The 21,905-nt window shown below is 46.5% G+C and overlaps 2 protein-coding genes across 3 annotated transcripts in view; one reads left to right on the top strand and one right to left on the bottom strand.

The window, feature by feature from the left end:
• The first annotated feature begins 1,113 nt into the window (after positions 1-1,113).
• On the top strand, positions 1,114-5,665 carry BRF2 (BRF2 general transcription factor IIIB subunit). Its single transcript, XM_074208801.1, has 4 exons — positions 1,114-1,436; positions 2,297-2,356; positions 2,849-3,170; positions 3,419-5,665. The coding sequence occupies exons 1-4, from the start codon at positions 1,277-1,279 to the stop codon at positions 4,122-4,124; spliced, it is 1,248 nt and encodes a 415-aa protein (XP_074064902.1). The 5' UTR covers positions 1,114-1,276; the 3' UTR covers positions 4,125-5,665.
• Positions 1,977-21,905, bottom strand: part of ADGRA2 (adhesion G protein-coupled receptor A2) — a 65,409-nt gene continuing 45,480 nt past the window's right edge. For both annotated transcript variants that reach the window (XM_074208781.1, XM_074208788.1), the window contains 11 exons: positions 16,601-16,799; positions 15,849-15,998; positions 15,555-15,716; positions 14,759-14,983; positions 14,272-14,488; positions 10,643-10,851; positions 8,585-8,712; positions 8,222-8,345; positions 7,475-7,620; positions 7,095-7,184; positions 1,977-6,962 (listed from right to left, as the gene is read on the bottom strand). In XM_074208781.1, coding sequence (XP_074064882.1) covers positions 5,783-6,962; positions 7,095-7,184; positions 7,475-7,620; positions 8,222-8,345; positions 8,585-8,712; positions 10,643-10,851; positions 14,272-14,488; positions 14,759-14,983; positions 15,555-15,716; positions 15,849-15,998; positions 16,601-16,799 — 2,830 coding nt within the window. In that variant the 3' untranslated portion in view covers positions 1,977-5,782. The remainder of the gene's footprint in view (positions 6,963-7,094; positions 7,185-7,474; positions 7,621-8,221; positions 8,346-8,584; positions 8,713-10,642; positions 10,852-14,271; positions 14,489-14,758; positions 14,984-15,554; positions 15,717-15,848; positions 15,999-16,600; positions 16,800-21,905) is intronic.

Genomic DNA, 21,905 nt, shown 5'->3' with positions numbered 1-21,905 from the left:
TATTTCATCCATTGTAATCTATCTTTGCCCTCTGATGATATTTTTGACCTCCTCCTTCAAGTCATTCTCATTTCATTTCCCAGAAAAGCATCTAATTTGTTGACTTTATGTGGGATTTGTTATTCCATTGGTTTAAAACGGTACCAACAAATAATCCCTCTTCCCTCTTACAGATTACAGGTTCATAGATTTAGAAGGGGAAGGGACCCTTGGAGACCAATAAACCCAGTCCTCTCATTTTACAGATGTGAAAATTCAAGCCCCCAAAAGTTAAGAGACTGGCCAAGTTCTTTCTGACACCCATTCCTGGACCCTCTCCACTCTGATATCTTCTCTCTTTTGTTGACTTTTGATTAAAAGCATCAATATTATATATTTAGTCAATAGTTAATATAACACTTCTAAAGCTTCTACTTGTAGCAGAAACTAAGCACACACACACAAATCTGCTGCCCTCAAAGAGCTTACACTCTAATGGACTTGGAGTCAAGGTGACCCTGGATTCAAATCCATCCTCCAACACTTGCTTCCAGTGTCTCTATTGGCAAGTCACTTAATCTAACTTCTCTCATTTGCAAAATGGTGATAAAAGTAACTGTAGTGCCTGTCTCAGAGGATTGTGTCCATCCAATGAGGTCCGATTTCGCATGCAAAATGATTTCTAAACATCAAGCGCTCTATCCATGTCGGTTATAACTTTGTAAGTTTAAAAACTCTCTATAAAATAATCCGTAATCGTTATCCTTTTTGTGAACGTTACCATGGGCGGTTAGTTGCCAAAGTTGCAATTTCTCAAACTAACTTTGCCCCAGGAATTTCAGTAGGATGCCCAACCCCAGTTCAAAATCAACATTTTGTTTCACAAAAAGAAGCTGTTCTTGTTTGTCACCCCTTCAGTGCCAGCCCGCGTATCACTGAAATGAGGGGTTTGGGAGCATTCGAGCGTTTGTAGGTATACACAAGGCCTTTCCTAAATTTTATGGAAATAGGAGAATACGGGAAAACCCTTCGAGCTCGCGGTTCCGTCGGGGGGGGGGGAGCGGGAGGCCCGGCCTGCGGGGCGGAAGTGACGCGCGGGGCGGATGTGACGTACGCGCCGGGCCGGGCGGGGCAGGAGGCGCGGCCACGATCGGGAGCAGGAAGATGCGACACCCAAAAGCGTCCCCCAGCCGATTGCGGAAGCCCGGAAGGCGGCGGAGGCGGCGCGAGGAGGCTTAACGCCGACGCCCAGAGCTCGGCCCGGCTCCCGCGGCGCGAGGCACGGGCTGCACCCGTGATGTCGGCGGGCGCCCGGGGCCGCTGCCCGCACTGCGGCTGCGCGGACCTCGTGGAGGACTCGCACTACGCTCAGAACCAGTTAGTGTGCGCCGACTGCGGCTGCGTGGTGTCCGAGGGCCTGCTCACCACCACCTTCGCCGACGAGGGCCAGCTCCGAGGTGCCTCGGCCCGGGACCCTCGCTCCTCCCCATTCACAAGCCCGGGGCGCTTCCTAGGAAGGCCGGTCCGCGTCCGGCTTCTCGCACCTCCTCCATCCGGGGACTAATCAGTATTTTTGGGGGGGGTTAGTTTGGGGTTAGTTAAGTGGCTTGCCCAAGGCCACACAGCTGGGTCATCATTAAGTGTCTGAGGCCGGATTTGAACTCGGGTCCTCCTGACTGCAGGGCCGGTGCTCTATCCACTGAGTCACCTAGCCGCCCTGTCAGTATTTTTGAAAAATAGGTTCTTTAGGTGGGGAAGTGGTGGCTTCAAGTTTATACCCCTGCCCTTAGATGCATGTAGGGAATACTGTTAAATTGTGAAGAATTAGGTGATTTAGGTGAAAAGTTGGTGACTTCAAGTAGTGCATGCTGTAGATACTTTTTAAGATAAACTGAATCTGGCACAGGCCCTGGAGTCAGCACTGCCTGAGTTCAAATCCGGCCTCAGACACTTAATGATGACCCAGCTGTGTGGCCTTGGGCAAGCCACTTAATCCCATTGCCTTGCAAAAAAAAATTTAAAAAGGATGAACTGAATTGACTTTGCCCTGGCCTTTCTGGATGGCGCCAATTACCAGTGACTAAACTACCTATTACAGAACCGTGTCTAGTAGAAATAATATACTCCAGGAGTGGAACCTTCTCCATACTTTTTTTAATGGGATCCTTAGGTGGGAAGGTGGTGGCTTAGGGTTATACCCCTTCCATTGGGTGCTTGCCATAAATCTTTATTAAATTGAACTGAATTGAACTTTCTCTGGCCTGTCTGGGTTGTTCCTGAGTAACTAAATCACCTATTGTTGATCCTTGTCTTACAGAAGTGACATATTCAAGGAGTACAGGGGAGAATGAACGGGTCAGCCGTAGCCAGCAAAGAGGTAAGGCCCAACCCTTTACCACAGATCAGGTCTAAGGTAAAAGTTTCATTTTGGTTGGTTCCACTTGGGATATCTGAAAAACACAGTAATTAAGGGAGTAAAAATGAAAAATAAGAATGAGTTTTGTTCACCATCATGGAGAACTCATAAAGTATTTGATTAACCATGCTGTGTTGGAGGTTTGGGGCCAATTCAGGGTGAGTTTGAGGTGATCTCTTGAGTTCCGAACTGAATCTGACTTACTTCTGGGGGAAAAAAAAAGCTTATTACTGGCCTCTGAGTTGCAAGGGAGATGTGCTCAGTGAGCTGTTTCCTTCCACCTTCAAAATGATCCCAACTAAACCTTTCCCCAGCCTTTAGTGTCTGGGAAGAAAGTGATATGAATTGATAACTGGGTTTTAGAGTTTTTGGACTTTGTAGAGACTGTGCATAAGCTTTCCTGATACCCAGCCTTTAGAACTAGTGTTAACAAAGCACTGTGGATTTCTTCAGGGCTTCGTCGGGTTCGAGATCTCTGCCGAGTTCTGCAGTTGCCACCTACCTTTGAGGACACAGCGGTGTCATACTACCAAAGAGCATTCCAGCACCCTGGCCTCCATGCTGCCAGACTTCAAAAGAAAGAGGTGTTGGTGGGCTGCTGTGTGTTAGTCACCTGCCGACAACATAACTGGCCCCTGACTATGGGCACTGTCTGCACCTTGTTGTATGCCAACTTAGAACTGTTCTCTGGCACATATCTACAGATAGTGAAGGTCCTAGGACTGGACGTTCCTGCCTTGAGCTTGGCAGACCTAGTGAAGACTTACTGTAGCAGGTATGGGGGCTGCAAAGAGGGATTGGGAGAAAGGGAACATGAGGCATTTTTCCTAGAGCTAAATCTTAACACCTTTTGCCTTTTTTATAACTTGACCAAAGTCTACTAGACAAGGTTTTGTCTATATTTGTTATCATGCCACTTTTATGGGTATACTTTGTACCTAGTATTGATGTGGATTGGCAGTATTCACTACTGTCTAAATTATATTAGGTATTGAAGAAGGCCTTTCTTTTTGGTTGTTACAGCTTCAAACTTTTCCAGGCCTCCCCCTCTATGTCGGGCAAGTTTGTGGAGGACAAAGAAAAGATGGTATCCCGGACCTTGCAGCTGGTAGAGCTGTCAAGTGAGTCATGGCTGGTGACAGGAAGGCACCCTGTGCCAGTGATAACAGCTGCTGCTTACCTGGCCTGGAGATCCCTGCGGCCCGGAGGGCGCTTAACCTGCTCCCTGTCCCAATTCTGCAAGTTGGCAGGTGTTGACCTGCCCCATCCAGCATACCTCCGAGTTCAGGAATTGCTGTCCATACTTCTTCGAATGGCTGGGCAGCTGGCCTGGCTACGGATATTGAACTTAGATAAGCAGACAGTAGTGAAGCATATTGGAGACTTGCTCCAGCATCGGTGTATTCTCCTGCGCCAGGCTTTTCGAGATGAAGCTGAAGAGGAGGAAGATGACCAGAAACGAGAGGAAGGGGAGGAGGCAGGGAGTGAAACTTTAAAAAGCCATGAAAAGAAAAGGCCAGCTAGTTCCCCACAGCCTCTGCTCCCTCCCTGCATGCTGAGGCCTCCAAAGCGGCCCTGTCCCCCTCCTGCTGATTGTAGTATTACTGGAGATGAGGATATTTCTGACAGTGAGATTGAGCAGTATTTGCGAACACCTCGAGAAATCAAAGACTTCCAGAGAGCACAGGCTGTGAGTCAAGCCACCCCAGGTGCCCCTGCCCCTTCCTGACCAATTTCTTAACTGGAGGACTTTGCATGTGGCCCTGGTGTCTCTCTGGTGGAACTTGGGATGTTCCCCTCTAGAGTGATGCAGTGGATTTAGAAGACTGTGGCTCAAGTTGACGCCTACTTGGGCAAGCAGCATCAAATGGAGTGTCGGAATAAATGCTCTCAAGACCCCACTCTATCTCTGACGTGCTGTGATTTGACAGTCCTACAATGGGGACTGTGCATGTCCAGGGAGGAGGAGATGTGCATGTGTGTCATTTACCACAATGTGACGTAAGCAGAAAAGACTGTTTGGTGTGATGGACACCATGACCCTCAAAGAGCGGGAATGAATGACAGAATGCAGCAATAGGCTGCTTCCCTTCCTCTGTACTTGCAGCAGGGTGACTAGAAGATCTGGCTGTGAGTTAAGGGTCGAAGATTCTCCCATTCTTTCCTTCAGAATGTACTGTTTCATCTTGTCCACGAGCTAAAGCTCATGTGTTTTGCTAAATGATTAAATGTCCTAGGTTATTACAGATGAAATCCAAGGATTTGGGGGTAAAACAGGGATTTAACATTTCCCCTTATGCCAAGACACAAAAAGATTGAGGGTGAACTAGAACTAAGTTCAAGGGACTTTGCAAATCTTTAATATATTAAAACAAGAGGCATCTGCTAGAAAACATTCTATTGTATAAAACTCGAGTTTTTAAAAAACACGTTTTCTTTGGCACTTTTCATTCCCTCCCCTCAAGTCCCCTTTCCCCAGCATATTGCAAAAGCTCTCCAGTGCTAAGGCATTGGCAAGGTATGTAAACAGCAGCCAGCATATGTGGAAGAATAATACAAAGCTTTTTTTCTTTCTTTCTCTAATATAGTCTCTGTGCAGCAAGCGTAAATAACAGAGCCCACCCCTAAAGAATGGGATCTCCCTCTCCCAAATGCCCTCTCTGGACCTTGGGAGACCGTACAAGGACAAGAGCAGAGAAGCTGGACCAGGGTCGTCTAGTCTCGCCCTCTCCCTCCCTCTAAAAGCTCTGCTAGGACTGATGGTCAGTTTAGGAGAAAGCTCAGGGCCTGGGGGGAGAAGAATGAAGGCAAAGGACGGAGCTGTGCAGCTTGGGTGGTGGTGGGGGGCAGTCTCCACTATGAGGCTTCAGCCCCTGCCTTGCCCTAGGGTCCCTTGAGAACAGGAAGCTGGTTTGATCTCTGAGGGGCATCTGAGCGCCATGGAGCTGAGGCCTGATACTCGGGGATCCCTGGAGCTCCTGTCTTAGGCTCTTTTTCAAGGAAAAAGGAAATTCCCCTCTGGGACCCGAGCCAGAGAGTGAGAATTAGGCTTCAAAAGGCGTCTCCAGTGCTGTGAACTCCCGGCGACTGCTGCAGGGGCCCGGCCCCGGCCCGTCTCAGCCCCGGTCCTCCTCCGTCCTTCCTCCGAGTCACCGCACCAGCAGCTTCTCGGGCCGGGATGGCTGACGTTTGGCCCCACTTTTGTTCCGATGGGTCGGGGTGGTCACGCCGGCACCTGCCCGGGGTCTCGGGCCTCCTTAGTAAGCCGGGCCGCCAGGAGGCCCAGCCTAGCCCCGTCCTTCGTGGCCCGGGCCCGGCCTGTGCTGCCGGGGGTGGCCGGGCCCGGAGGGCGCGGAGCGGCTGGGGGGCCGGGGGCCGCCGCCGCCGCTACACCGTGGTCTCGCTCTTCCAGAGGCCCGTCTTCATGCAGCCTCCGGCGCCCGGCTCGCCCGCGCCGGCCTCGTGCTTCCCGGCCTTGAGGGCGCCGTTCTGGCCGGCGCCGTGCAGCGGGTAGGAGCGGCGCTTGGGCTCCTCGGCCGGGCCCCCGCCGCCCCGCAGGCTGTCCCGGCTGGCGCAGCGGCGGCGGCCGGCGCGGGCGGCCTCGGGCCCGGGGGCGCCGCTCGTGTCGCTGCCCTCCGAGGGGCTGAGCGCGGGCTCGGGCTCCGCGCCGGGGCTGCGGCGGCCGCTGCCGGCCCGGCTCTCGGACGGGCTGGGGCGCGGGCTGCCGCTCTCGCTGGACGGCGGCTCCGCGCCCCCCCGGGGCGCCCTGGGGCGCGGCCTGCCCCCCGCGTCCGCCGCCGCGCGCTGGCCCTTGGCCCGGCCCCGGTGGCCCCGGCGGCCGTGCGGCGCGCTGCCGGCGCGGGGCGGCGCGGGGCCCCGCGGGCCCGGGGCGTCGGGCGCCTCCCCGAGGGCCCCGGGGCCCGGCTCGCGGGCCTGGCTCTGCGCCAGCTGCAGGTTGGTCAGCTTGCAGGGCGCCGCGTGCGCGCCGCGGCCCGGCCGCAGGGAGGCGCGGCCCTCGGCCGGGCCCGGGGAGCCGTCCTCGGCGGCCGGGGGCGAGGGCGCCCGCGGGGGCCCGGGCGGCGCGGGGCGGCAGGCCCGCCAGGAGGCCCGCACGTCCCGCCTCCTGGCGCAGTGGTGGGCGAAGACGAAGAGGCCCAGCGCCACGGCCACCAGCCCGTAGAGGCCGCCGCACAGCAGGCTGGGCAGGCGCCGCTGGGACACGGCCAGGGCACCGCAGGCCCACAGCGCCAGGTACAAGAAGTGCGTGGTCACCAGCGCCCCTAGCTGGGCCCCCGGCGAATAGGCGCCGTCCGCGGCGGCCGGGCCCCGGGCGGCGGCCGACCAGAGCGAGCCCGAGTCGCTGGGCGGGGCGCCCGGAGGCCCGGCGGGGCAGCGCCCGTCCTCCCCCGGCTCCGGCGAGGCCCCGCCGCGGCCCGCCTTGGGGCCCCGGCCCGGGGGCGCCCTGAGGCTCAGCCCGGCGCACACAAAGTAGATCCAGGTGATGAGCAGGATCAGGGCCACCGGCACGTAGAAGGCGCCCAGGCTGGGCCGCCACACCAGCCAGCAGCTGCGGGAAGACGGGCCGCGGGTCAGGCGGGTGGAGGCGCCCGGCCCCCGAGGGGCCAGCATCGGGTCGGGGAGCAGAGGCGCCCCGTGGCGGGCCGGCCCTCCCCTCCGGGGTCTCTGGGCGCATACTCACTAGGGGTGATGGTCGCGGTAGTTGTGGATGTTGACGGCGGCGGTGATGCCGCAGATGATGAGCGGGATGCCTCCGGCGATCAGGTAGAACCTGCGAGAAGAGAAGGGCGGTGGGAGGTGAAGCCTGGCCGCCGGCGCCCGCTCCCACCGGGAGGGCCAGAGACCCTCACAAACCGAGGCGGAGCTGTCGCTCCACATTCCTCCCCCAGGTCATCACGCCTCTAACGGCGTGATCAGAAAAATCTGGTTTACGTGTGTTGCATGGCCCTGTCCTCTGTCGACTGACTGCAATATTGCCCTCATCCAGATCTCTTCTCATGCCTTGCTTCACACAAGCTCCGGAGACTATTCGGGGGATAAACACTTAGGGGCATCTTTTACCGGAGCATTGGCCGGGGAGTGGGCGGGGCTGGCTCCCCTTCCTGAGGTGGGGGCGCCCTCCAGGTCAGCTCCTTGTAGAGAACTCGAGCCTTCACACCCATCCAGAGCAGCGTGGAGAGCGATGAATAGTGCAGGGTGATGCCTACCTACAGTTAGGGAGGAGAGGGGACATGGCAGCTGGGAAGAAAGCCTGGGCTATTGCTAGCAGAACCGTCCCAGAAGCGCAGCTGCTGCCTGGGAAAATTCCTTTCATTTTTCCCTTGATTTCTCTGACTCATTCCTTATGATTTTTCATCTTCCCACAGCAATTTGTCTTTTTCCTCCTCCAGGATCTCTGAGGTGATAGCTTAGCTACATCTATTTAATAATTCCCCATGGAGATTCCTACAGGATCCCTCCCTCTTTCACCCCATATTTCCCATGGTTCTCATGGCATCTTCTCCTTCCTAAGTTTTCTTCTCACTGGGTCATCCTCACCTTTTACTTCCCTTTGACATCTTTCTTTGCCCTGCTTCCCCATTCCACTTGCCCTTGGTACCATTACTTCCCATCTGCCCTTGCCCTTCACCTAGAATTTTATTCCTTCTCTCCATAAAGCTGGCAGAGCATTGGTCAGTCCCAAGAGTATAGGCCCCTCCCCTGGTAGACTCCAACATTGCATAGATGGTTATGTTCCTCTCTGAGGTCACCTCTCCCCAATCTTTTCTTCCCCACCCTGAGCACTCTGTTCTTCAGTCGCTGTCTTACCGCCTGACAGACAATTAGGTAGTTGGTGAGGGTGATGCCGCCTGCAAAGACGGCCGAAGTCATAGCCATGTGGAAGCATAGGTTCAGCAGCATATGCCAGCCTTTTCTCGAGACGTGGATGGAGCTGCCATAGATACAAGTCATACTGCTGGCACCAAGACTCAGCCAGGGATCTCCCATAGCCCACCCACTCTGGGCAGGAAAGGAATGGGAAAACTTTATCCTTAACCCTCAAAATGATGCCCTCACCACAAAAATGATGGAATTGGAAAAGTTAATTCTCCAGAACTAAGGACATCTCCCTCTTAAACTCATAGGGTAACTCCTTTTCCTGTTTTTCCATTTCCCTCCAAGGACTCTCACCTGTGGTTGAGGATGTAGGTGATAATGGTAGAGAAGAGGCAAAGCAGCAGCAGGGCAGTGCAGGGATAGACAACAGGATGCAAAACTGCTCCTGGGCCTCCTGCTTCCCGGGGGAAAGTGCTCAGCTCCTAGAGGAGAGATAGGGAAAAAGTCCAAGGTTCTGAGCAGAAAGGATAGACCCATCTACAGTGTTCATCAATCAATACCCATTTTTAAGTGTCTTCTCTCTGCTAGCATACAGCCCTTAGAAGTGCTAGGGATCTAAAGAAAGGGGTGTGTGTGTGTGTGTGTGTGTGTGTGTGTGTGTGTGTGTGTGTGTGTGTGTAAAAACCCTCCATTGCACTTGTCCTCTTATCCACTCCTTAGGAACATGCCTTCCTTAGGAGAGGCTAAGTTTATCTTTAATAAGTGAACTTTTCAGCCACAGTTGATCTAGGAGCCTGCTTTACAGTTTTCTATCAGCCCACCCCTTCTCCTGGACTTCAGAGAAAAAGTTCCAGGCAATGTATACCAGATCCACTACCTGCACTGACCCTAAATTAAACCAGAAACTCTGCATTGTGTGTTTCACTGTTTGGGCCAAAATAAGGACAAAAAACAATCATTTTTTCAGAAATATGCACATGTTAATTTTTTCTCTTAAAACTCCATTCTCATCAACTACTGCCTGAATATTTCCTCTGGGATGTTCCCCAGGCATCTCAAATTTGACACATCACAAATAGAACTTGGGTAGTAATGTGGCAGAGTAGAGAGAATACCAGGCCTGAAGTCTGAAAGATCTGAGTTCAAATCCAGCCTTGGATATATCCTAACTGCATGACCCTGGCCAAGTCACCTAACAATGTTCCTCAGATTCCTCATCTGTAAAATGAGCTAGAGAAGGGAATGACAAATCACTCCAATATCCTTGCCAAGAAAATCTCAAATGAGATCACAAAGAGTCACACATGAATGATGAGATGATCAAGATTGATCATCATTGCAACAAAAACAGAATTTATTTGTCTTCCCTCTTAAATCTTCCTCTCCTTCAAACTTCTCTGTTTCTGTTAAGATACCACTGTCAGGGGCTGCTAGGTGGTGTAGTGGATAAAGCACCAGCCCTGGAGTCAGGAGTACCTGGGTTCAAATCTGGTCTCAGACACTTAATAATTACCTAGCTGTGTGGCCTTGGGCAAGCCACTTAACCTCAATTGCCTTGCAAAAAAAACAAAACCAAACCTAAAAAAAAAAAATACCACTGTCAGCTCAGTTACTCACACTTGTAAACTCAGGATCACTCTCCACTCATATAATCTAGTTCAAATCCTAAATATTTTTTTCCTTTCCCCCCTTCTTTCTCTTTTTTTTTTTTTTGATTTTTGCAAGGCAATGGGGTTAAGTGACTTGCCTAAAGTCACACAGCCAGGTAATTATTAAGTGTCTGAGGCCGGATTTGAATTCAAGTCCTTCTGACTCTAGGGCTGGTGCTCTAATCACTGTACCACCTAGTTGCCCCTATGTCTTTCCTGAGTTAACTGGTCTCATAACAAACTTGGGAGATGGGTGCTATTATGATCACATTTTACAATTGAGGAAACTGAGGTAGACACATTAAATGACTTGCCCAGAATCATGGTTGGATCTGTGGCTAGATTTGAACTCAGTCTTTTCTGACCCTGTCCAATCTCATCATTTAATAGAAGATGAAACTGAGGTTCACAGAGAGAAAGTGAATTGCTTCACCATTCCTTTTCCCCAGACATTGCAAATACATATTACATCTCTTACATCTGACTTTTGCTCAGGGAGAGGAGAAAGGGAGTGGGACAATTTTGCTTGACTTTGAGAAAATGAAAGCAAGGATTTGAAAAAAATATCTATCTGGATCATTACTGATTCATCTTCTTTGGGCATGGGTTTTACACCATGAATGATGCAGCCTTGTGAGGGAGACTGAAGAAATGAGCCTCACATTTATTCAGTTCCTTCCTTTCTCCTTCCCCTATCTTGCTGTCTTTCTTTCAGTCTATCAGTCTATCAGACTGCCTCTCACACAGAGACATATAGATGTACCATGAGCACTGCAATGTTGCCAAGGTGCTGGCAGTATAGGGAGCTGACATTGGCCTGGCTGGAGTGGAGTTGGCAGCCCTCTGAACTCCAGCCTCCTGGTCCTCCTGGTCCTTCCATGCTCCATGAGGCAGCCACAGGATCCACCCCTTCAGTCCAATGCCTTAGAGAGACAGCCACTGGCTCTGTGAGATTCCCAACACCACAGCCACCTAGGAAGAGACAGACAGAGAAGAGAAATAAAGATGAACTGGGGAGGACACCCTCTTGTACACACACAGTCACTGAGTACCTGCTATGAGTGGAGCTCTGTGCTAGGAAATGGGGAAAATGTAAAGAAACGCAAGACACAGCCCTTCCCTTGGAGAGACTTAGAGTCTAGTTAGGGAGATGTGCCTTTAACCTACAGAAATCATTGATCCAAATTTAGGCCACACCCCTAAAAGTAGTCTCTTTGAAAGCAAAATATAGAGATGTATAGGCATAGATTGAAAACTAATTACACATAGTTGACCTTTTTTTTGCAGTGAGCCTGAATAACTCACTTCATAGTACAGACTATATCCCCTCTTTATGAATTGCTGTGATAAACTTCATTCCCTTGTGTGATGAGCCTCTTGACCTTCATTTAGCTAAGCTGGCCCTCAGGACAGGCTACATCCCTGAACCTGTACACAAACTCTTGACAATTTTGCAAGCTTGGGACCTAGAACTTGTGGGCTGGCAGGGCTTTCAAGACACCTTCTATGACTTGATGGGGCATGGAAGGACTTTAATGTACTTTATTAATGTACACCATTATTGTATAAAATACTATGTGTGCATATACATTTATATTTTTAAATGTGCCTATATACATATAATTGCTAATATTTACTAGGGAAGGACTTTTAAAAATTCCTCAATTTAAATGAAGATTTTTGTTCATTTTTATTAATAATATTCTTTATCTCTATTACATTCATTGCTATTTTCTTAGAATGTATTCTCTTGCATTCACTTATATTCATTCCACATATAGCACATACATAAAAAAGATTAATAGCAACACAGGGCAGCAAATGACAAGAGTCAAATAAGAGCTTCAGATAATTAGATAATTATGCCATAGGAAGACAGAAAAGGGAGAAAGGCTGAGATGATGAGGAAGGGCCCCATAGGGTAAAAACCAAAAATATCAATAATCAACTATTTTTAAAATGTAATGGAGGAGTTGTGAAAAAGAGGATTTGGGGGGAATGATAATGAGTTCTATTTTGAATGTTTGAATTGGAGCATCCAGTTTAAGAGATTTAAGTTTAAGCATTAAGTTTAAGAGTTTGGAGATCAAAAGAGTAGTTCTATAGATCTGGAGGGGAAAAGTCTACATAGAGATGATAATTGAATGCATTAGAGCTAAAGAGGTCAATAAGGGAGAGAATAATAGAGGGAGAAAAGGAAAGGGCTCAGGATAGAGTCTTAGGGGACATCTACAGTTAGTGAATGTGTTAGCAAAGAAGCAAGAAGTGGGAAGTGAACTAGAAGAATAGTGTCATGAAAATGTCCAGGAGACAGGTCTGCAGAGAACTCAGGAAGGATGAAGAATGAGAATAAGTCTTTAGATTTGGAGAAGGCAGTTGTATATGAATGATGGGGTCAAAAACAAACTGCAAAGAGTTTAGAAGTGAATTGGGGAGGGGAAGTAGACACCCAGAGTAGATAACTTTTTCAACCAATTTAGCCTCCAAGGGGAAAGAGAAATATTGATGGTAGCCAGTAGGGAAGCTTTCCAATCACTCTATCCTATAAGGATCCCACAGAATTAGAATATCAGAGTTGAAAGGAGACTCAGAGGTTATTTATTCTAACTTGCACTTAAGCAGAAACAGATGGTACCACATCCCCAACAAGGTTGGCTTAAAGGTGAAGGGCTCCTGTACCTCCTGAGGCACATCATTCCACTTTTCTAACAGCTCTCATTGTTAGGGAGTTTTGCTAATACTGAAGCAAAATTTGCATCTCTGTAACTTCCACCCATTATTCCTGGGACTGTTCTCTCAGGTTAAGCAAAACACATTTAAAGCCCCTTCCACATGACAACTCTTCAGATGCTAGCCCCTTCTGCTAGTATTTCCCATGTCCTCTTCCCAGTCCAACCTTCTCCTCTCCGGGGTATATGTTCTTAGTTCCTGCTATCTGTCCTTTCATAGGTCAGTTTTGAGGCTTCTCATTATCTGATCACTGTTCTCTGGGTGCTCTTTGGCTCTACCTAAAAAGTAGCACCTGGGACTGAACACAATATTTCAGATGTACTCCAACTAGGGTAAGATACCTTCCTCTTTCTAGATATTGCTTCTGTTTTTGCATTTTCTTCTTTGGTCATCATGTTATATTGTTGTAGTTCACCATTAACTATGGTCTGGTTACCTCCCCCCATCTTATACTTATAGATGCAAAGTTCATATCTATTAATTTTTTTACCTGACTCATTTCAAAGATTATTGTAATAATTCAGAGGTAATGAATGAGCAAAATTTGTTGAGATCACTTTGGATCCTGACTCTGCCATCATCTATATTAGCTATTGTTTGTCTTTGTATTATCTACAGATTTGATGTAGACAAAGTCTTCTGCAGCTCTGGTACTATTCCTAATTGCTTCAGTTGTGTCTGATTCTTTGTAACCCCATTTGGGGTTTTCTTGGCAAAAATACTGGAGTGGTTGATCATTTCCTTCAGCTCATTTAAAATTTTTTTTTATTTAAGGCAATGGGGTTAAGTGACTTGTCCAAGGTCAGGGTGCTAGGCAATTTTTAAGTGTCTGAGGCCAAATTTGAACTCAAATCCTCCTGATTCCAGGGCTGGTGGTCTATCTACTATGCCACCTAGCTGCCCTTTCTTCAGCTCATTTTATAGATGAAGAAACTGAAGCAAAGTTAAGTGACTTGCCTAGGGTCATACAGTTAGACCAGATCATTTTTCTTAATTAACTGTTATTTACTGTTGTTTAATTATTATCTTGCTTTACATCTAATGTGTTTGTCCTGTTTTTCCAATTAGATAATGTATACAACAATATAGTTTTGTGTGTTTGTGTGTGTGTGTGTGTGTGTGTGTGTGTGTGTGTGTGTGTGTGTGTGGTGGATGGGAATGCAGGAGGTATGGTGAATGTGGAATTGTGGTTGTGTGTATTTTGGGGAAGGGACATTTTCTCATGCAGTTAAGAATCCCACAGCCCTTCTGGAGCTTAATATCTAATCCTGTATGGAACCTTCTCTTCCTCTCCCCACTTTGGAAAACCTTGGTTGGTTCCATTTACCTCTGTTTCAAGCACCAGGGAACTCATAGATGCTAGAGGAAGACTGAGGGAGCAGGACATCCACCAACAATCTCATGAATGATCTTGTTCCTCCTTCCCCAGGGTACATTTCTCATCCCTGGAACCTTGGTCATGCACTTCTCAGCTCACCTGGAATAGCTCGAAGGCTTTACCCACTCCTCTTCATCTCTTAATCTGTCCTTCAAAGCTCAATTGATTCACTTTATCTCTGAGACTTACCCTACCCCTCTCCTTCCATCTTCTCCCCCCCCCCCCACAGGCCACAAAGATCTTGCCCTCCTCTAGGATCTTGGGGAAAGATTGTGGTCTCTTACTGGTTCCGGCAAAGATGACAGGAGTGGCCACCCCACGCCTCTTGCTGGGCCCCGTTGTTCCAGGGCGGGAGGTGTTGCCATGACTACGGAAAAGGCGGCCATTGCGGAAGACGAGCAATTGCAGGGTGCAGTCTGGGGGAATTGGGGGGGCCAGTGCCGCTGGAGGGGATGCAAACAGGCTGGGGGGCAGCTGGATGGAAGCCAGGGCCACGCTGTTCTGGGGGGAACATAGGGGTTCCTCAGAGACACCAAGGTTTCTTGACCCTTTGAGTTTTTGACTTCATTAGCCTCATAATCCCTCTGGTCTTCCTCCCCTTTCCCCTCCATAAAACAGATGTTTAAACCTCAGCTCCAATTTTGACTCTCCTCATTTGCCCATTCCTACCCCCCCCCTTTTCTGGGCCTTACTTCTCCTCAAGATCCTTTATCTCAGCAATACTCCCCTCTACCCCCACCTCTACCTCTTCCCCCAGACAGTTTTTCCTACCTTGATGTGGAAAGTGGACAGGGAGATATTGGGTCGCCCAGTGGTACAGCGGAAACGGAGTTGTTGATCAGCCAGGGTCTCGTGCTCAGGTTGAGGATCTAGTCCAGGAGGTCCTGGACGTTGCCCTGAGACCACTGACTCCCGCTTCTGGTAGGCTGTACAGCTGAGGCCCACGTAACTGTGGGGTTTGATGAGGTATGCTTCCAATACCACATTCCTTGAATTCTAGGGATAAAGATCCAATCACTCCATAAACTAAGAACCCTCACCTCCCTTCATATACCATGAATTCAAGTTACAGAGAATTGTACTTGTTCCCTCTGCTCCAGCAGTCCCAAATGGAATGACTAATGGAGGAGTATTTCCCAGGGGGTTACTAGTTACACCCTCATCTCTTTAATTGGGAGTAGGATTCTCCCCATCATCCCTCTTATTTCCAATTCCTTCAAGGCATGGAGCCTACTCCCTCCATTGATTCCATTCATCCTCTTTAAGAGGTTTTCCTTGAGACTTCAACCAATACTGGTCTATCTTTCCTCTGAATTCCCTCATCTCCCCTGACTATATTATAAACTCTTTGAAGTCTGAGGCTTTAACACATTGTTTTATATATCTACATTCCCACCTCCTCCACAGCCCTCCAACACAGAACTGACACACGAGTGTTTGGTGAGTACATTTTGCATTTTGATTGCCTCTCTTCAGCCATGGAATGAGAACAATCTCTATGTCTTAAATTTCTGAGCAATTGAATTGATGCTTAAGGTTCTAGCATGTTCTTCTGCCCCTTTGTTACCACAGAGATGTGCTGGGCATGGGGGCTGAGGGCGACTCCTCCAATACGTTCCAGGGCTCCAATGATGCCACTGCAGGCCTTGTCCTCTCGCTGGGCCAGCCATAGTAGATGTTCATCGACAAGCATCAGATTACTGGCCATGTCAACCATCACCTCCACCAACTATTGGAGAGAAAAGGCCCCAGATATTGGATGATGACAGTGAAAATCCATGAAAAGTTAGAGAATTGGGGGGCCTGGGAAGTCAGGGGGTCTAAATAGCTGACATAGGGTGAATCCTTAAAGAAATCTCACCTCCTTAATCTGGTCAACATAGCCCAGAAATTTCTGGATCATTTGTGCCACGTAGACCACATCCATCATATCTGTGAAGCCTGCAGCTTCGGCTGTGTAGACACGCAGCTGGTGGGCCAGGGTCAATGCATTGGAAGCATTTATGGGCATCTGAAAGAAGCATTCGAGTGGGAGAAGGAAGGCCCAGATCTCCTGGCCCCCACCTCACCCCACCCTGAACCTAAATAATGAAGATAGAGAATTACTTTTTCTGATCCAGTGCTCTCTCTAGCTAGTGTCATTGATGGGTCATGAGAAAGGCTTTAGGGGACCAAGGCCCCTTCCACCAGCTGCTGCCACTGAAGACTGAGGCTCTCTCTCCCCATGTGATCAGACCATGAATCAGAAGCAGTATGAGAGAGGAAAAGGGAGTAGGACTAGCTCTGTCTCTAAACTTCCCATACTCTATTCTCATACACTTACAGAACTGGGAAGAGCCAGTAGCCCAAGAGTGGGGAGCTACCAAGAGGTCCTGTTTCCTTTCCTCCTGTTAGTTCCCTAGCCATTCATCCAAGCTTTCCTTCAGATTCTACTCTTGCCTCTCCAGAATTTCTCAACCATGTCATAGCATCCTTCTCTCTCTGGAAGGGTACGCTATCTCAAGACTTTTCACATGGGGAGTGTTCTCCACCCCTGCCTGTGGTATCAGTGGGGGAGGGGGAATAGTGGTCCTTTTCATCCCAATCCCTTCTTTCCCCATTTCATAGCCTTACCAGGACAAAGGTGTAAAGCACTCGGGTGATATCATTGGTGTAGAGGCAGTGGGAATAGTCCCCTGGTTCCCATCTCCCTGTTCGGTCACAACGTCGGGAGGCCCTGGTCCCTGGAGTGCCCCCACTGAGTGGCACTGAGGTGAAAGGGTACTGAAGGCAGGACTGATATGCTGTGATCCCTCCTAGTGTTCGAGGCCATCTAGGAGCAAGGGAAGGTTGGGGGTTCAGGGATCATAGTCTGACCCACTATGTTTTAGTTAACCTCCCTCTCCCCACTCCTCCCTGTTTCTTAGCCTTAGTGCTCTTCTGCTTATGCAGGAACAAAGATGGGGAGTAGGCACAAAATGAAAGAGAAAAATACATTTCTTCCCCCCCCACCCCCTGCACAGGACTCTTTGGAATTTTTCTTCTAGTTCTTTAGTTGTCATCAAAGGATCTGAGTTTAAATCCTATTCTTGTTATTAATAGCTCTGTGACCTTAGGGAAGATTTCATCTCATTAAACCCATTTTCTTTTAAGTAAAATAATGGAGGTTGGACTGCCCATTATTTTTTTCAATTAATAAAATGACATCTTTTCCCCTTCCTTCTCCCCATTCCCTAAAAAGGAAGAAAACCAAAATCCTTGTAACAAATATGTAATCAAGGAAGCCTTAATTCCTGCACTGGCTAGATGAGGAAACTGAAACTAAGAGGTGAAGTGACTTGCTCAGAATGATTTAATAGTTATGTGAGAGAGATGTTTTTCAACGATTTAAGCAGTCCAATCTAGTGGATTGAAAGTGGAGTTAGGAGAGATTAAGAAGAAAGCTACAGCTTGCTAAAAGGTACCATAGACAATGAAGTAATCTCAATACTAAACATAGATGCACCAAGTGGTAGAGCATCCAAACTCTCATAGGAGAATTTACTGACTTTCAGGAAGAAAAAAGATAGCAAAACTATATTATTGGGGGACCTTAACTTTCCACTCTCAGAACTAGATAAATCTAACCACAAAATAAAGAAAGAAGGGGGTGAATAAAATTTTAGACAAGTTAGAAATGACAGACCTTTGGAGAAAACTAAATGAGGATAGAAAAGACATATCTGTATTTGGTATAGGTGCCATGCAAGTCAGAAATATTAAAGGCATCCTTTTCAGATCATAATGAAATAAACTTATATTCAATAAATGGCAGTGGAAAGAAAATGAATTGGAAATTTAATAATCTAATTCTGAAGCATGAGAGGATCAAAGAATAAATCATAGAAACAATCACTAATTTCATTAAAGAGAATGACGACAATGAAACAACATACTAAAATTTATGGAATGCAGCCAAAACACTACTTGGGGAAAATTTATTCTCTAAACTCTTAGATCAGTAAAATAGTGAAAGAGCAGATCAATGAATGTAGACAACTAAAAAACTAGAAAAAAGAACAAATAAAAGTGGAGTTAGGAAAAATTGGTTCAAGTTCCATCTTTGTCCATACATCAGCTGTGTGAGTGATAAGGCCCAACTTATAAGTCCCTTCATAAGTCCCAACCTCTTTATGCTCCAGGAGATCAGCATTATTAAGAATGAATTGCCTTCTTAGGAATTTCTAATATTAATGGAACCACAGATTCTAGACCAAAAAGAAAATGACTTAAAGACATAAATGGGCATCCTTATCAGATTTGCAATGACACAGAGGGTAACAGTGATGATTAACACAATGGATGATAGTGAGAATTGAAAAAGATGTTGACATGCTAGAACCATGGACAGAATCTGCTAAGACTCCAGAGAACTGTGGTCTTATCATTGGGGGTATTCCTTACAACAAGCCAGTCTCAACCATTCCCGCCCATCTTGTCTATGTGCTTTCATAGTCCATACAATGTACCAGGGGCCTTCCTTCACATTTCAAAAGCAGGTAGATGGTGCCATAGTTAGTGTTGGTCTTGGAGTCAAAAAGACCTGAGTTTAAATGCAGCTTTAGACTCAACTATGTTACCCTGGGCAAGTCACTTAACCTCTTCCTGCCTTAATTTTCTTAGCTGTAAAATGAGGATATAAGCAGTGGCTACCTATTTCCCAATGTTGTTGTAGGATCAAATGAGATAATTTGCCTGACAAATAGAAGGTACTTACTGGATGTCTGTATCCTTCCTTCAAGGTTTTCAATGATGCATTTAGCAGTCTAGATCATTCTCTCTCAATCTTACCACAAGAACTGGCTCATATTTTTTTTTAATCTTGTATATTTCTTCGTTGTTTTTTCATCTTGATGGTTTTTTCCTTCCTAATTCCTTGTTCATGATATGTTAAAGTTTGCTTATGCCCATCATATACCTTTCCATTTTTCACTAATTGAATCTCAATTTCAGTTTTTTGGAGACTTCAACATTCTATGCCTCAGAGCTATATGACATCATAGGAAGAAGTTTGCTTTTGTTGTGCTTTGTTTTGTCCTATGATTTCATTGGAAATGGAAAGAAACTCCTCCCCTTTCAATGCAGATCAAAACTATTCTACAACTGATCATTTTAGAGCACTGACTAAGGTCATGTGAATATCGTAATAATAGCATTTTGTGCCATGCTTTAAGGTTTACAAAGAACTTTATATATATATATATATATATATATATATATATATATATATATAGTTTTATAATTATTTTTCCAATGAATAAAACTATATATTTTTTCCTTTCCCTCTCCCCACTCTCTAAAAAGAATGAAAAATAAAACCCTTGTAACAAATATGTAAACAAGGAAACCTAATTCTTGCACTGGCCAGATGAGAAAACTGAAACTAAAAGGTGAAGTGACTTGGTCAGGATGATACAACAGTATGTGAGAGGTAAGACTTGAATATAGTTCTTCCTGACTCTAAGATCAACTTTTTTAAAAAAAATTATTTTAAAGAGATAATTGAGGTTAAATGACTTATCCAGGGTCAAACAGCTAATAAGTATATGAGGCTTGATTTGAACTAAGGTCCTTGACTTCAGGACTGGTAAAGATCAGCCCTTCATCCACTATACAACACTGTATTGCTCTAGCATGGGAAGAATATTAGGATTGAAAAGATGGGTCTTTGTTTTAGGGAGAAACTTGAGGTCATTAAAATTCCATAAAGATAAATCAGCCTCTTCTCCTTTTGTTCATTCAGGGCCCAGATAATTTTCCATTTGCAGTGTTTGTCTAATAGATAGGTGAATGAGAGATGAAAGATGGAGAGATGACAAATAGATGCATAGGTAGATAATGTTGTTCAGTTATTTTCAGTTGTGTCTGACTCTTTGTGACCCAGTTGGGAGTTTCTTGGCAAAGATACTGGGGTGGTTTGCTAATGCCTTCTCCAACTCATTTTACAGGTGAGGAAACTGAGGTTAATAGGATAAAGTGATTTGTCCAGGGTCACACAGCTAATATGCATAGATTTGAATACAGGAAGCTGAATCTTCTTGACTCCAGATCCAGTACTTAATCCATTGCACTGTCTAGTTGCCCCAGAGATAGATACAAAGACATAATATAAATGCACCACTGGACAAGCTTCATGGGTTTTCTATCCAAGATTCCTTGAAAGATTTAACAGGTTAATGTTTGTCTTTCATTTTCGAAGAAGACAGAGACATCATGGAGGTGATGCTATGATGAGCACATGAATTGGATTTGAGTGAGGTGCTGCTGGGCTAAGTCACCAGCCTCACATTCTCCTCCAGAGTCATCTGGGTCCAGTGGCCAGAAATAAATCAGGATGATTGGAGATGGCCCTGAATATGGGGCAATCAGGGTTAAGTGATTTGCCCAAGATCACAGAGCTAATAAGTGGCAAGTGTCAGGCTAAATTTGAACTCCTGTCCTCTGAGTCCAAGGCCAGTGCTCTTTCCATTGCACCACTGAGTCAACAGTTCCTGATTATTAAAATCATAAAACAAGGGGATGCCTGCATGCCAAAGGTGTTTGAAACTATTTTGGAGATCTACTGCAGAGTCAAATTTGAAGGAGGGAATGTTCAATAAATGCTGAGACCCTTCAGATACCTCTATTTTTATATGACATTATTTTGATTGCATCAGTCCCCTCCTGACTCCCCATGTGATCCATAACCACTCAAAAGTTTGACCTGACCATATGTACAGAAAAAAAAATCCAAGCATATTTTGACCAGATTGTTATTAAATGAAAATAGAATGTAATAGGGGCAAATATATTCTCACACTTGGGTTCAAATAACTGACTTCTCAGATACAAAATAACTAAGACTTGCTTAAGTAACAAAAGAGCTGGAAGTTTTAGGGGACTACAGTTTCAATATGAGCTCACCATGTGAGATGGTGGCCAAAAGAAAAATTAATTTGATCCTCATAAGCCAATGTAAGTAAGCTTCTGAGGGGACAGACTGTCTTTTGCTTTTTTTTTTTTTTGGTATCCCTAGACATTAACTGTGTATGGCAGAAGGCAACCAGATGGTAAAGGTCATTCCATATGAGGAATGGTCAAAGGGGAGTGTTTGGCATGGAGAACAGAACACTAAAGGAAGACATGCTAGATGTTTTCAAGGATCTGAAAGTATGTCATGTGCAAGAGGGATTAAGTGTGTTCTGTTTGTCTTCAAAAAGTAGTATTGGGAACAGTTGGTAGAAGTTATGAAGTGAAAATTCTAAGTTTTATTCAAAGAAAAACTTCCTTAAAAATTGAGTTAGTTAAAAGTAGAATAGACTGCCCATTGGGGAAGGGGTTGGGATGTAGATCTTCCTGAAAACACTGGTTCTTGATGGGTATGCTGTATTGGGGATGTTTTCAGGCATGGGTTAGATTTCATGACCCTAAGGGTCTTCCAAACCTGTCAGTATGATTATTTGAGTTCTTTAGTATGAGATTACATTTTGAATTTCATTTGTACATAGGCCGAGAACAATCTTCTAGTTTTTCCTTCAAAATCATAGGATCTTGAGCTAAAAGAAAACTTAGAATTCACCTATCCTTACCCCTTAATTTTATAGGGAAGAAAACTAAGACCCAGGGAGAAGTCACTAACCCAGTATTATGTAACTGATAGCAATTAAAGTCAGGATTCAAACTATGGTTCTTTGAGTTAAAACCTAATACTTTATCCATTGTAACATGGATACATGATACAAACAGAGTGCTGAGTAAACACTGATCGTGGGACTGATGAAAAGGAAGACATTTCTCCAGAAGAATACCAGGGGGAAGATAGAAACAAAGTAGAGGTAGTTTGGAGGTAAGATACCATACTCAAATTCCCTCTTGGAGTATCTGATAGAAAATGAGGAAGAAAGGACCATGCTGAACATAC

This window comes from Macrotis lagotis, chromosome 1, assembly GCF_037893015.1.
Source record: "Macrotis lagotis isolate mMagLag1 chromosome 1, bilby.v1.9.chrom.fasta, whole genome shotgun sequence".
Lineage (NCBI taxonomy): Eukaryota > Metazoa > Chordata > Mammalia > Peramelemorphia > Peramelidae > Macrotis > Macrotis lagotis.
The sequence above is the reverse complement of the archived record's forward strand: the minus strand, read 5'-3'. Positions and strand labels throughout refer to the sequence as shown.

Excerpts from the sequence above, each read along its gene's own strand:
- BRF2 (XM_074208801.1), top strand. The coding sequence starts at position 1,277 with ATGTCGGCGGGCGCCCGGGGCCGCTGCCCGCACTGCGGCTGCGCGGAC. Across the intron at positions 2,357-2,848 it reads CAGCCGTAGCCAGCAAAGAG|GGCTTCGTCGGGTTCGAGAT; the intron begins GTAAGGCCCAAC and ends GGATTTCTTCAG. Across the intron at positions 3,171-3,418 it reads GTGAAGACTTACTGTAGCAG|CTTCAAACTTTTCCAGGCCT; the intron begins GTATGGGGGCTG and ends TGGTTGTTACAG.